The following is a 12,438-nucleotide window of genomic DNA, read 5'->3' as shown; positions in this document are numbered from 1 at the left end:
ATATTTCAACAAGACTAATTGTACTTGGCCAATAGATGTGGTTTTGATTGTACTAAGTGAAGCTGATCCAATGTAATGTATTACAGGGTTAGGGTTATGGTATTTCAAAGGGATATAATAGTGTTGCCGATAGAAAGATTAAAGCCAGAATACAGCAAACGTCTATACAAACAAATTTCAGGAGACTTACCATCAACAGAGCCTCTGCCAACTTTTCTACTGCCTATCAACTGGAACAGGCTGTGTATGTCTATCAGAGCTCAATGCAGTAGAGAGCAGAGGGGATGTGAGTGTGGCTTATCTGTATCGCTGTGTGTGCAGTGCTGCTAGTGAGGTAAGAGCATGTGGTTAAATGAAAGAGGAAGCACATGTCAAAATATTTAAACTCTCGTACCAGGGAGTGTTGAAGCTGCGTACTGACACATCATCAGTTATACTCTGAACTCAAACAAGACCACATCACAACCATGTACTGATTCATCAAAAGAAGCAATGATGAAGTCAGTCAAACACAAATTAATCATCAATTTTCCATGAAGAGGATAGCTTACTGTAACTCATAACTAATATGTTTTACTGTAATGTTTTACTGACATGTCTTACATATAGAATGAATCAATTAAAATCTGATATTAGTAATTATATCCTGAATCAGAGAAATATAATAATATCATCATCATCATCATCATCATAATACGGAATACAATTTAACGTAAAGGTCACCTTTATAGCCTACAGAGTGCAGCGTCTACACTTCTTGTTGTCCTCCTTCCAATGTGTGTCACTGTTCTGGGAGCGCGGACTTGCTGTACTTGATACCTCCGACTTGCCGTATTCCAGGAAGCAGCATTTCACACCGAACTAACCATCCATGGAACTAACCGGCGTGACTTTCAACTCAACTGGTTGACTGACATCCAGTGGGGGATTGTGTAAACGAACCTGCCGAACCCGTCCTCCTGTTCGCCACTACACCGGCAAAATGCGAGTTTTAAAAGCAGGCCTGACTTTAAGTCAAACACATCTGCGGAAACCAGGAACCATCACGTTAAAGAAAGTAAGAAGTCTACAGAGCCACATGATCTTGGACTGATTATGCAAAGTGACAGCCATCTAACTTAAGCTATAGCTATTCGTTACTCAGTGTTTCTTGACGTGAATAATATACAAAGAAATGTATCTAATGTCATTATCTTCACCAGGTGTTGATGAATAGTTGTCGGCCATGCTCATCCGGCATCATCCCTAACGAGAGGATTCGCAACTTCGGCATCTCTGCACACATCGACTCGGGGAAGACCACCCTGACCGAGCGCGTCCTCTTCTACACTGGCAGAATAGCAGAGATTCATGAGGCGAGCTATGGATCTCATTTTAAACTTCTTTATTTCTGTCTGTCTGTCTGTCTGTCTGTTTCTGACAATCTGCCTGACAGTGTTGGAGCATTTCATTTGATCTGTATCTTGTACTTGTCTGACACATAATAAACATCCTTGCATAGCAGTATGTGGATGAATGAACTGACCACCGCTCTCTGTGTCCTCTGCTCTGCAGGTGAAGGGAAAGGACGGCGTGGGAGCCACCATGGACTCCATGGAGCTGGAAAGACAGAGAGGCATCACCATCCAGTCAGCTGCTACATACACCATGTGGAAGGACACCAACATTAACATCATAGACACACCAGGTAAACGGGCAACTCCAGACCCTGTTCGCTCGTAGTAGCTAAAGCCTAGATGTTTGTCTCGCTCTGGAAATGGGCACAAATCCTTGTGTCGTCCCGTCGCTAGTAACTAGCCAACTCTGACGGTCCTGTTCAGGTCACGTGGACTTCACCATCGAGGTGGAGCGAGCTCTGCGTGTCTTGGACGGCGCGGTGCTGGTGCTGTGCGCGGTCGGCGGTGTCCAGTGCCAGACGCTGACCGTGAACAGGCAGATGAAGCGCTATAACGTCCCCTTCCTCACCTTCATCAACAAGCTGGACCGCATGGGCTCAAACCCTAACCGGGCCCTGCAGCAGATGAGGTAAACACCACGATACAGAGACTGATTTTACAGACAGACAGAGACTGATTTTACGGGGCAGAGAAATCTTCACACAGTTTGGCGCTGTCTGGAGAGATTGGGAACATTTTGACCAATGTATTATCATGGTACCGTATGATACTACCGGCAACAGGTCACGCTTGGCTTATTTGCTCGTATTGGAAGAGAAGGCTTAGCCTCATCTACTTTACCCTCCACCTCAGGACCAAGTTGAACTATAACGCAGCCTTTGTGAACATCCCCATTGGTCTGGAGGGGAACCTGAGGGGCCTCATCGACCTCGTGGAGGAGCGCAGCGTGTATTTTGAAGGGCCCTTTGGGTAAGGGAATGGACTATCTGCGGACCGACAACCCTCGCCATTGAAAGAATTTACACACTGGACTGTAACGCACATTTAGACACACCCACTGAGACCATATCCACCTTTCCTACCTGTCCCTGCAGTCAGAACATGCGTCTGGATGAGATCCCAGCAGAGCTCCGGGCAGAGGCTGCAGACCGGAGACAGGAGCTGGTGGAGTGTGTGGCCAACGCCGACGAGACCCTGGGAGAGATGTTCCTGGAGGAGAAAGTTCCCACGGTCGCTGACCTGAAGGTGTGTGTGTGTGTGTGTGTGTGTGTGTGCGTGCGTGCGTGCGTGCGTGCGTGCGTTTGTGTTTCAGAGGGTGATCATCTGTGTGATTGCAGGCGTATGGTAACAGTGCTTCTTAGTTTGTATCTCGTTCCATTTCAGAGCTCAGTGATTCCAAGGAGTCTAGGTTTTAGCCGCTCTAGATCCATGATTTAACCCCCCCACCCCCCCCAGGCTGCGATCCGCAGGGCCACAGTGCGCCGTCTCTTCAGCCCAGTGCTGGTGGGCAGCGCCCTGAAGAACAAGGGGGTCCAGCCCCTCCTGGACGCTGTGCTGCAGTACCTGCCCAACCCTACGGAGGTCAACAACTACGCCATTCTCAACCAAGAGTGAGTCTGTGGTTTTCAGTCACAGCAGTCAGACACCTAGCTGGGACAAATCCAACCTGAAGAGTTGGTGCATACATATTTAGCTTTCTATGTTGATGTCAGTGGTAGATTATTGTGTGACCCCTGACCTTTACCGTTCATCTTCATGCTCCATCTTGTTTATCAGGGACTCCAGTGACAGCACTAAGATTCTGATGGACCCCACGCGAGACTCCTCACAGCCCTTCGTCGGCCTGGCCTTTAAACTTGAGGTAACAGAAGCCATTTTGACTTATTTAACATTCACTTTGCCTCTTTTCTCTATCATAGGACAATCCTTGGGTGATGGACTGATTCTCTCTTCTCTCCTCTCTTTTCTAGGCAGGGAGGTTTGGTCAGCTGACGTACGTGCGTGTGTATCAGGGCTGTCTGAAAAAGACTGAGTACATTTACAACACACGCACAAGCAAGAAGGTCCGAGTGCAGAGGCTAGTACGCCTCCATGCCGACCAAATGGAGGTGAGAACCAAGAGCTGTCTGTAAACAGGAAGTAAACAGGCTGAGCTCTTTGGGAGGTCACTGTTCTTTCAGTGGTTGAGGGTGGGAGGTTGGTCGGAAATGCCATGTTCCTCTTTTGTTTTTTTTTGTTTGTTCCAACCACATAAACAACCACGTATTTCCATACTGACACTTTCCATACTACATGCTGACACTAGAAACTTTCAGTTATTTTCATCTGGTAAAAAAGGTTTAGACAGTCTAATTGTCTAAGTGTTAAATAATTGACCCTGTAGTAACTCAAAAATAACTTGAAACAAGCAAGCCCAGAGGTCAACATAAAGACACTTCATATATGAATGTCCTGATGCATTTCCTCTCTGCCTGTCTGTCTCTGTCTGTCTCTCTCTCTCTGTCAGGATGTGGATGAGGTGTATGCAGGTGATATCTGTGCTCTGTTTGGCATCGACTGTGCCAGCGGAGACACCTTCACCTCCAGGACCAGTGCCAACCTCTCCATGGTGCGTCCATGTCCAGCCATGCCCATCACTGTACATACAGAAGAACCACACCCTGCCAAAGACTGAACAGCCTAAACAGCTCCAGTCTACCCTGCAATGTAGCATTGCTATCGTCCACTCTATTGACCACTACACTTTCCCTACAGGAGTCTATCCATGTACCAGAAGCTGTGATCTCCATGTCTATGAGACCAGCTAACAAGGTAGGTACCCTTACTATGGGGAGTTGATATGTAGCCTGGTAAACTAGACTCATCGCTAAAAATATATATATTTTTTTTACAAAAGAGTCTGCACTTCCAGCCGCCCAGAACGATTAGTTTTCCCAGAAAATAGGACACAATCAGGAGACTGCATTTTAACTGCTGTTCGTCCCCCAGTCCCTGATCAGTTCCCGTAGATGATGACGAGAAATACAACAGGAGTCCACTAGTAGAATGAATCAACGAGCGGTAATGTTAACGTTGTTGTTGTTACGCTAATTGGCTGAAGGAGTTCATCTGTCAAGTACTCCCATCCACTCAGATCATTCTGGGCGGCTGGAAGTCCAGACTTATCGTGAAAACATCTATTATTTTTCACGATGAGTCCGGTTTACCAGGCTAGTTGATATGACCATGTAAGACTGGTTTATATTTCACAAGTTAACCCAAAACCAGCAACTCTCAGACGGCAATGTAAGTCCAACCCAACATCCTCTCCTCTCCTCATCTTCTCTGGCCCTCCTCGTTCTGGTCCAGAACGACCTGGACAAGTTCTCCAAAGGCATCAACCGCTTCACCAGAGAAGACCCCACATTCAGGGTCACCTACGACACGGAGAGCAAGGAGACCGTCATCTCAGGCATGGGAGAGCTGCACCTGGAGATCTACTCCCAGGTAGGCAGACGCCACACCCAACACTGCTGCTCCTCATTAGATTTCACTAGATTTATATGAGGGTTATATGTGGCAGTAGTGATAGATGATTAACAATCACACCATGATCCCACCTCTCTCTCCCTCTCTCTCTCTCTCCGTATCTATTTCTGTGTGTGTGTGTGTGCAGAGGATGGAGAGAGAGTACAACTGTCCCTGTGTGATGGGAAAACCCAAGGTAGCCTTCAGGGAGTCCGTGCTGAGCCCTGTAACGTAAGTATAACACACAGTCAAATGTGAGACTCTGAGAAGCATTGCTTCATATACCGTTTATTTATTAGACATCTACACATGCGTACAGTTTAGATGTAGGGGTATTGGAGACATGGATACACCCAGGTATGTCAAGCCACCACATGCTGACATTTTATCACTCAGGATGACAAAATCTAGTCAAAGCAGTAGGCCAACATTTGCATGGATTCAGTTCAGCCATGAAGTACGCTTACAGGGTGATGGGTGTAGTTTATTTACTATTGCCCAGCAGTAGGCTAAGGCCAAAAGACATTTGTGATGCAGCAAGCTCAGCAAAACAGACCTCAGATGTAGTGTTTATCCTCAAAGACCTTTCTGAAAGAGAACAAGACCCTAGATGGTTTGCCTCAGCCTGTAGTGATGTTTGGAGGTGCCTCGCAATGGTGGCACTTTGGCTGACATTCAGTCTGCAGAACTTTGACCCCCTCTGCTGGAGACCAGGTAACTAGCAGCTTCCAGTGGATTATCTCCTATAAGCAAGCAAACACACCAAATTAAGACTGAATAAATTGCACTTATACTTGAGTTGTTATGACGAGGAAATTAAGATGTTTATGTTCAGTTACCTGGGAAACCATTTCATGCAGCAGGACAAGATAGTCGAACCTTAGCTGGTCGTTCTCAGTCTCCTGTGGGAGACCAGGAGTCAGGGAGAGACTTGTACATCCTGTCTCTTACTGTAAGAGTTGACATAGAGCAGGAACCTTGGCCATCGTTTGGCTACTCACCAACTGTGTGAAGTTGGCCACCTGGGCCATGTTGTAAAGCGTGCTCTCATTGGACTCCCTCAGCATGACGAAGCTAGAAGCCACATGCCCGAGGTTCCAGAATGGCTCCATGTTGGGCTCCATGTTACCATAACTGTCTGTTCAAGACACCACATACATCATAGTAAGAAACACGGCATTAGGGCAATGTGTGTGTGTGCGTGCGTGCGTGCGTGCATGCGTGCGCGTGTGTGCGCGCGTGCGTGTGTAACATAACCTGGTATGTTTTGTCCTGACACTGGGTTATTGCTGGCTCTGTGCTGCTGGTAGAGGGCCTCATCCTGAGCCTTGTGGTTGGGTTGAAGCAGTCCCTCACACGAGGCCTGGACCTGGGGGGCACTCCTGCTGTGTCCCCCTGGGAACACCACCTCTGCACAGCACTGCTCTGTCCTCTGTGAGGCGGAGGTTGGGGTTGAGAAAGGTGGATTAAAGGACAATGCTCGTTTTTGACAACCTGGACCTTATATACGGCATATTATAAGACGTTTCACTCACGTCTTTAGAAACGAAATAGCTTCCTCACTTGCTCCAGCACGCATGCGCACAGCGTGCTGGAGCAACGCTTGCGCGCTGTGCGCATGCGTGCTGGAGCAAGTGGGGAAGCAATTTCGTTTCTAAAGACGTTTCTAAAGATCATGTTACAGAGGCATGTGAAAAACCACAACAGGCCTACGCTCTATGTAAGCACAACTAGCGATTCATAAAGACAGATTGATGAAAACAACCGTTTCGCGGCAGAAAGAAGCTGCATTCTCAGTGCCCCGTCCGCCGCCATTACATGGATATACTTGGCTCGCGCTGGATTTTAAATTTCTTCTACAGGCCTCCGAATTACACCAAAGTTATCTCGGTGAGTGAAACGTCTTATAATATGCTGTAAATAAGGTCCAGGTTGTCAAAAACGAGCATTGTCCTTTAAGGAGGAAAAAGAAGGTATAGGGAAAGGAGTAGGGTGTAGATGAGGTGAGGAGAATAGAGGTGGGGTAGGTGAGGAGGAGAGGTGGGGTTGAAGAGGAGAGGTGAAGGAGTGGCTGTACTTAAAAAAACAGACACCATGGTAACACTTATAACGCAACAAACATTTACAACCTAGAAGGACCAGAGACTCCTGTGTTCTGTTCAATAGTGACACACTAGTCGGGTGATCAGGTTAGACTTGTTTCTTGGTGACCTCAGACTCTTAATAAGTAAACCTAACAACATTGTCCAGTACTGATGTAGCTCAGAATAGACATTTTGAGATTTGTTTCAAGTGCATTACAAATTAAATGCATTATTATTATTATTATTATTATTATTATTAACTCAGACAGTAGGCAAACATGATAAAAATGCTCAAAGGTTCCGATCATCACTAAACCACTAAAACTAAAAGATAAAATAAATAAGTAAACGTTGCTTCTATATCACCTGTGCAATGTTGCTACGACTTGTTCATGTGAGTGATGGCTGTGGAACAAAGTATATTCTTTTAGTCAATCAGGACTGTTTGAATAAGGAGTCTTACGTTGCTGATCATCTCCTGTACTGAGAGCTCCAGACGGTACCTCCGGCCCAGCTCCGCTGCATCCTGACAGGACCGGGTCAGAAAGCACTCATGGCACGAGACACGAGTGAACAATGCAATGATCGCCACCTCAGTGGCCGGTTAGTGGAAGTCGTGACACTGGATCCACTTCCGCCCCTCAACTCCAGCCACAGATCTACAGTATATTACTGGTCCAGGGCGGGGATCTGATTCTCAGACTCTAATGCCTAAAGGGTTTCTTCCAGCAGAGAAGCCCCCCCACGCCCCCCCCCCCCTTACCTCTGCGTTGGCGCTGTGGACACGGCTCAGCCCGATCACTCGGTGGGGAGATCCGTAGCGGGTGTTGAGGTAGTGTTGGACCACCTTGGCGGCGCGCTGGGCGGGGTAATGATTGGCCTTCAACTCCCCAGTCTCCATGATCGCCTCCTCTGCTTCCTCGTCCACCACCAACTGACTCGCCTGGGGGGAGAGACCGGTGGGGGCGAGGGAGACGGAGAGAGAACGTGAGGGACACGGAGAGTAGCGCGTGAGAACGTGACAGAAGTCAGGGTCAGAGTTGGGGAGGGGCAGGGAGAGGCAGTCTGCAGTGAGGGACTTTGTCCCCTCTGTGGGGGCAGGGTGGAGGCTCTGACTGGAGGCTCTGACTAGAGGCCCTGACTAGAGGCCCTGACTAGAGGCCCTGACTAGAGGCCCTGACTAGAGGCTCGGGTAAGGAAGCTCAGAAAAAGCCTTGAGCGGAGGAGAATTCATTCCATCAAGTGCATGGTATAACATAAGGTCATTCTGAACAAGGATATTCTTAGGCAAGCAACAACTACGTAGTAGGCATCAACATATAGAATTGTTAAGGAGTCGCAAATAAGGGCACGAATAGCAAAAATATTCATGGCAGTAGAAGGGGGAAGTGTGGAACAGCAGAGGGCAAATGAATGTGTAGAAAAGACAGGGAAGGGGGAGGCTCGTTGGATGAGGAAGTGTGACAGCAGGGGTTCTTGCCTGTTGTGCTGTAGAGGAAAGCCTGGACTCCCTGTCTATTCAGCTGGTACAGAGAGGCGCGTTCTGTCAAACATGCCAAGGCAACTGGAGCCTCGTACAGAGCTTCCTTGGTACAGAGAGAAAGAAACTTCTTCCTACTTCCTGCTTCCTCCCAAGTGAACCGTGCTGATAGGACAGCCCCTTTTTAAAGAGACAGGCACCATATACAGTATGAGCATGATCCTTCTGATATCCCCTTGGTGACAGGAGACTGATGTACAATTTGGCAAACTGTTGTACTTTGTTCCATTAAACACAACAGACAAGGAGTTATATAGGGACATGTTTTTCTTGTCCTCTGCAGGTTTGACTTCACCCATAAGAAGCAGTCAGGTGGTTCTGGGCAGTACGGAAAAGTGGTGGGAGTTCTGGAACCTCTGGACCCAGAGAACAACACCAAACTGGAGTTTGAAGACCAGACCGTCGGAACCAACGTCCCCAAACAGTTTGTGCCAGCCGTAGAGAGGGTGTGTAGAGTAGAGTCAAGCTTGGATTGAACTCCTGCCAAGGAGTGTAATATGAAGGAAGCATATGGAAGCCACTTCTAATGGATCTTTAGCTTAACTTTGGCGCCCAGTCTTTTTTTATCTGAGTCTTTAAGAATCTCCGACTCTTCTTGCGTTGCTTGACTCTTTTACCTCTCAACCTTCTGTATCTCTCCCTGTCTCCTGCAGGGGTTCAGAGAGGCCTGTGAGAAAGGCCCTCTGACTGGACACAAGATCTCAGGCGTGAAGTTTGTATTGGACGACGGAGCAAATCACATGGTCGACTCCAATGAGCTCTCCTTCATCCGTGCAGGGGAGGGTGCCCTGAAACAAGGTAGGGGTTAAATCAATCAGACCCCATGCTCCCAAACACACACACACACACACACACACACACACACACGGTTTAGGGTTAAAGCAGCGCCATGGCAAAACCGCAACCCTGTTATTCCCACGACTGTCCATTCCTGCGCCATGCTTTTGACATATGACTGATTTTACAGAAAACTGAAATGAGTCTTGTTTGTTATTTGTTTTAAATCAATGAATCAAACAATTTACTAAATGAAAAAGCTAGTTATTAAAGGATTTTAACTTTTTATTAGAATGAAGTAGCCTGTACAATGTGTGTTGTGGTGGCGGCACAGTCAAATGATTTTCTAATTCCAATTTTCCCTGTAAATACATAATGTAAAAACAACAGATGTCTATATCCATGCATTAGATGGGCTATTTCTAGTGTCTGTTGTGTTAGCAAATATCAGCATATAGCCTACACAGAATGACTCACAGCTATTAGCCTACCATAAAATGCAAAAAATCAGGGGCTTTCATGGATATCAAATATCTAATATTATCCAATAATAGGCTATTTAAACAAATAAACAACTGACAAGCACATGTGTGCATCACACTATAAACAATTAATAGTACTTAATATAATAAAAATGGAATAATAATTAGTTAGATTTTTTTGGCCTCTGGCAAAGGAAGTCTATTTCCAGCGTCTGTTTATGAAAACAAAATGGTCTGTTCTGACTCAAAACCCCAAAACGTGTTCTAAAGTACAGTAGAAGGAGAATTCAACTTTTGAAGATGGGACAGGGAAGTAGGCCTAAAGGAAAGAATGATGATTATAATCTTGTGAGAGCAAACCTTTTGACTCACTCAGCAGCAAACTGTCAAAATGTTGGACAGACAGAAATAGTGCAATAGTTGTGGGTGTGAACTGTATTGCAGAAATAACCACCAAGACAGTAAACAGATGGGTTTGTTCTCATAACTAGAGATGCGTCTAAAAGTGCACAGATCATCAAAATATAGCCTATATGCTGCAGAAAATAAGCACTCTCTATTCCTTCAAATGTTCTCGACTCGACTCAATAGGAGACAAAGTGGGACATTGCGTTATAAGAAGGCACATTGTGTTATTACAGTCAATGTAGTTTTTCAGCATGAGGTAGGATACTCAATGCTGCAGGTTGAAGGAATAAGCAATTTACAGGACTATATCCAATGTGCATTTGATATGAACTCAAGGTTGGAATGGCCGGATGAACACATCCCTATAAACGATTAAAGGTAGTAATGCTCCCTTAAAGGCATTCAGCTATTTCAAGGGCATTAACACATAGCTCCCTAAAGACTATGAAAGGCATTCGGCTACTTTAATGGCATTAACACGCATGTAAAGTTGTTTTTACAGGACAATATGACCGATTGTAAACTATCCAATGTATCCAACGTGCCAAGCAATCGAATTGAATTGCGACAACAGCCTGGCACGGCTCCAGAATGGCTCGGCTTTGGGGGGAGACACACACACACACACACACACACACACGCACCCTTGTTTACATTCTTCTCAATGTCTCTCTGCTGTTTCATGTAAACCGCCCCCCTCTCTCTGTAGCTATGGAGAAGGCCAGCGTTACTGTGCTGGAGCCGATCATGTCGGTGGAAATAGTCGCACCCGATGAGTTCCAGGGGGTCGTGATCGCCGGAGTTAACCGCCGCCATGGCGTCATCACGGGGCAGGATGGAGCCGAGGGCTACTTCACTCTCTACGCTGAGGTGAGCGTAGTAGTAGTGTATCCCTCTAGAGAGCTCGGCGAAGGGCTGACCAAACGTTCGCCGGCATTAACGTTTCTCCTGTCGTGTGTGAATTTAATGGTTTTGCATTTTCTCTCCCTAGGTGCCGTTGAACGACATGTTTGGTTACTCCACTGAGCTCCGCTCCTGCACGGAGGTGAGGCGCTGCAGGAGCGCTCTGGCGCCATGGTTCAGCTGTCCAAAAGTGAAATACTTCCTGTGTGCTCTGCTCTATTTCAGAACTCATGTTATCTCTCTCCGTGTGCATGTGTGTGCGTGTGTGTGTGTGTGTGTGTGTGTAGGGTAAAGGGGAGTACACCATGGATTACAGCAGGTACCAGCCGTGCCTGCCAGGCACTCAGGAGGATCTCATCAACAAATACCTGGAGGCTACAGGCCAGCTGCCTGCCAAGAAGGGGAAGTGGAAGAACTGAGGCGGAACACACACACACACACACACATCAGTTATGAAAGTTTGGATATCATGAATGCGTTGCAACACTGCAACAGCCTGGTAGACCAGGTCACAGGTCAATGCAAATCAAACACACACACCCCACCAGATCCCAGATCTAAATGTGAAAGTGCTGGGATTTACCCCTACTCATATTCTCCCTCTCAGAAACTGTACAGTTTGTTCCTTTCCAAACATGACGGGGGGGTTGGCTCGGGATTGTTTGTATTGTAATTGTGAAGGTTCCAAAATCCAACCAGCTGTCAGACACACGACCCGCATTGAGAATTTAAATTCTGCAGTTGCGTGGTTCTCTTACCCATGCTGTCCCATGAAAACATCCTGTATTTATTTTCTAATTTTTAATCCCTTCCGCCTCTTTCTTCTGACAAACAACCTTATCCTCATAGGTTTCTATGAAGACGAGAGGCAAGCTCATGTACTGGGCATGTATAGTAATTGATTTTGTACTATGTACAGCATACTGTATGTTGTTGATGGAATGACCAATGACAAAATAAGATTTATCTACAGTGTTACAATGACTGTACTTTATTTCTGTGTTAATGGAGGCATATCCATGTTGATGGCTAGTAGGCCTACCTCTATATTTACACATTCTTCTAGCACACACACACAAACGCACACATATACACACTCACTTCTGTAGGGGTCTGGGTGGTGTGCCCGTCCTGAGGGACACTGTTGAGATGTTGGTCTGACCCGGTTCTCAGCGTCACCGTCGGATCCCCACAGACGGCCGTCAGGGCAGCAAGAACCGCGAAGATCCTCCAACTCATAGTCCAGTCGGCGCGGGAACCACAGGGGCAACGGAACACGACGGAACGTCAGAGGAGAGCGGGACCGAGGTAGCGGTCCTCTTCAGGAATGCAGGCTGGGA

At 46.8% G+C, this 12,438-nt stretch overlaps 2 protein-coding genes across 3 annotated transcripts in view; one reads left to right on the top strand and one right to left on the bottom strand.

The window, feature by feature from the left end:
* The window catches only part of gfm1 (G elongation factor, mitochondrial 1), a 14,632-nt gene extending 2,593 nt beyond the window's left edge, over positions 1-12,039 (top strand). The window contains exons 1-18 of one of the 2 annotated variants that reach the window (XM_084447661.1): positions 938-1,057; positions 1,203-1,355; positions 1,555-1,687; positions 1,821-2,025; positions 2,250-2,366; positions 2,492-2,642; positions 2,853-3,007; positions 3,174-3,258; positions 3,368-3,505; positions 3,904-4,005; positions 4,152-4,208; positions 4,746-4,883; positions 5,053-5,135; positions 8,812-8,974; positions 9,182-9,326; positions 10,905-11,065; positions 11,187-11,240; positions 11,386-12,039. In XM_084447661.1, coding sequence (XP_084303787.1) covers positions 983-1,057; positions 1,203-1,355; positions 1,555-1,687; positions 1,821-2,025; positions 2,250-2,366; positions 2,492-2,642; positions 2,853-3,007; positions 3,174-3,258; positions 3,368-3,505; positions 3,904-4,005; positions 4,152-4,208; positions 4,746-4,883; positions 5,053-5,135; positions 8,812-8,974; positions 9,182-9,326; positions 10,905-11,065; positions 11,187-11,240; positions 11,386-11,517 — 2,247 coding nt within the window. In that variant the 5' untranslated portion in view covers positions 938-982 and the 3' untranslated portion in view covers positions 11,518-12,039. Of the gene's footprint in view, positions 1-937; positions 1,058-1,202; positions 1,356-1,554; positions 1,688-1,820; positions 2,026-2,249; positions 2,367-2,491; positions 2,643-2,852; positions 3,008-3,173; positions 3,259-3,367; positions 3,506-3,903; positions 4,006-4,151; positions 4,209-4,745; positions 4,884-5,052; positions 5,136-8,811; positions 8,975-9,181; positions 9,327-10,904; positions 11,066-11,186; positions 11,241-11,385 lie in introns of those variants that run through there. The other variant, XM_084447662.1, reaches the window with a different exon arrangement.
* lxn (latexin) lies at positions 5,185-12,438 on the bottom strand. The gene is made up of 7 exons (XM_084447691.1): positions 12,200-12,438; positions 7,752-7,931; positions 7,452-7,514; positions 6,162-6,336; positions 5,906-6,042; positions 5,744-5,806; positions 5,185-5,647 (listed from the first exon to the last, which is right to left on the bottom strand). Exons 1-7 carry the CDS (start codon positions 12,335-12,337, stop codon positions 5,525-5,527), a joined length of 879 nt encoding a protein of 292 aa, XP_084303817.1. The 5' UTR covers positions 12,338-12,438; the 3' UTR covers positions 5,185-5,524.

Source organism: Borostomias antarcticus (genome assembly GCF_949987555.1).
Source record: "Borostomias antarcticus genome assembly, chromosome: 1".
In the NCBI taxonomy this organism is placed as follows: domain Eukaryota; kingdom Metazoa; phylum Chordata; class Actinopteri; order Stomiiformes; family Stomiidae; genus Borostomias; species Borostomias antarcticus.
Note: the sequence above shows the minus strand (reverse complement) of the source record. Positions and strands in the feature narration are given on the sequence as shown.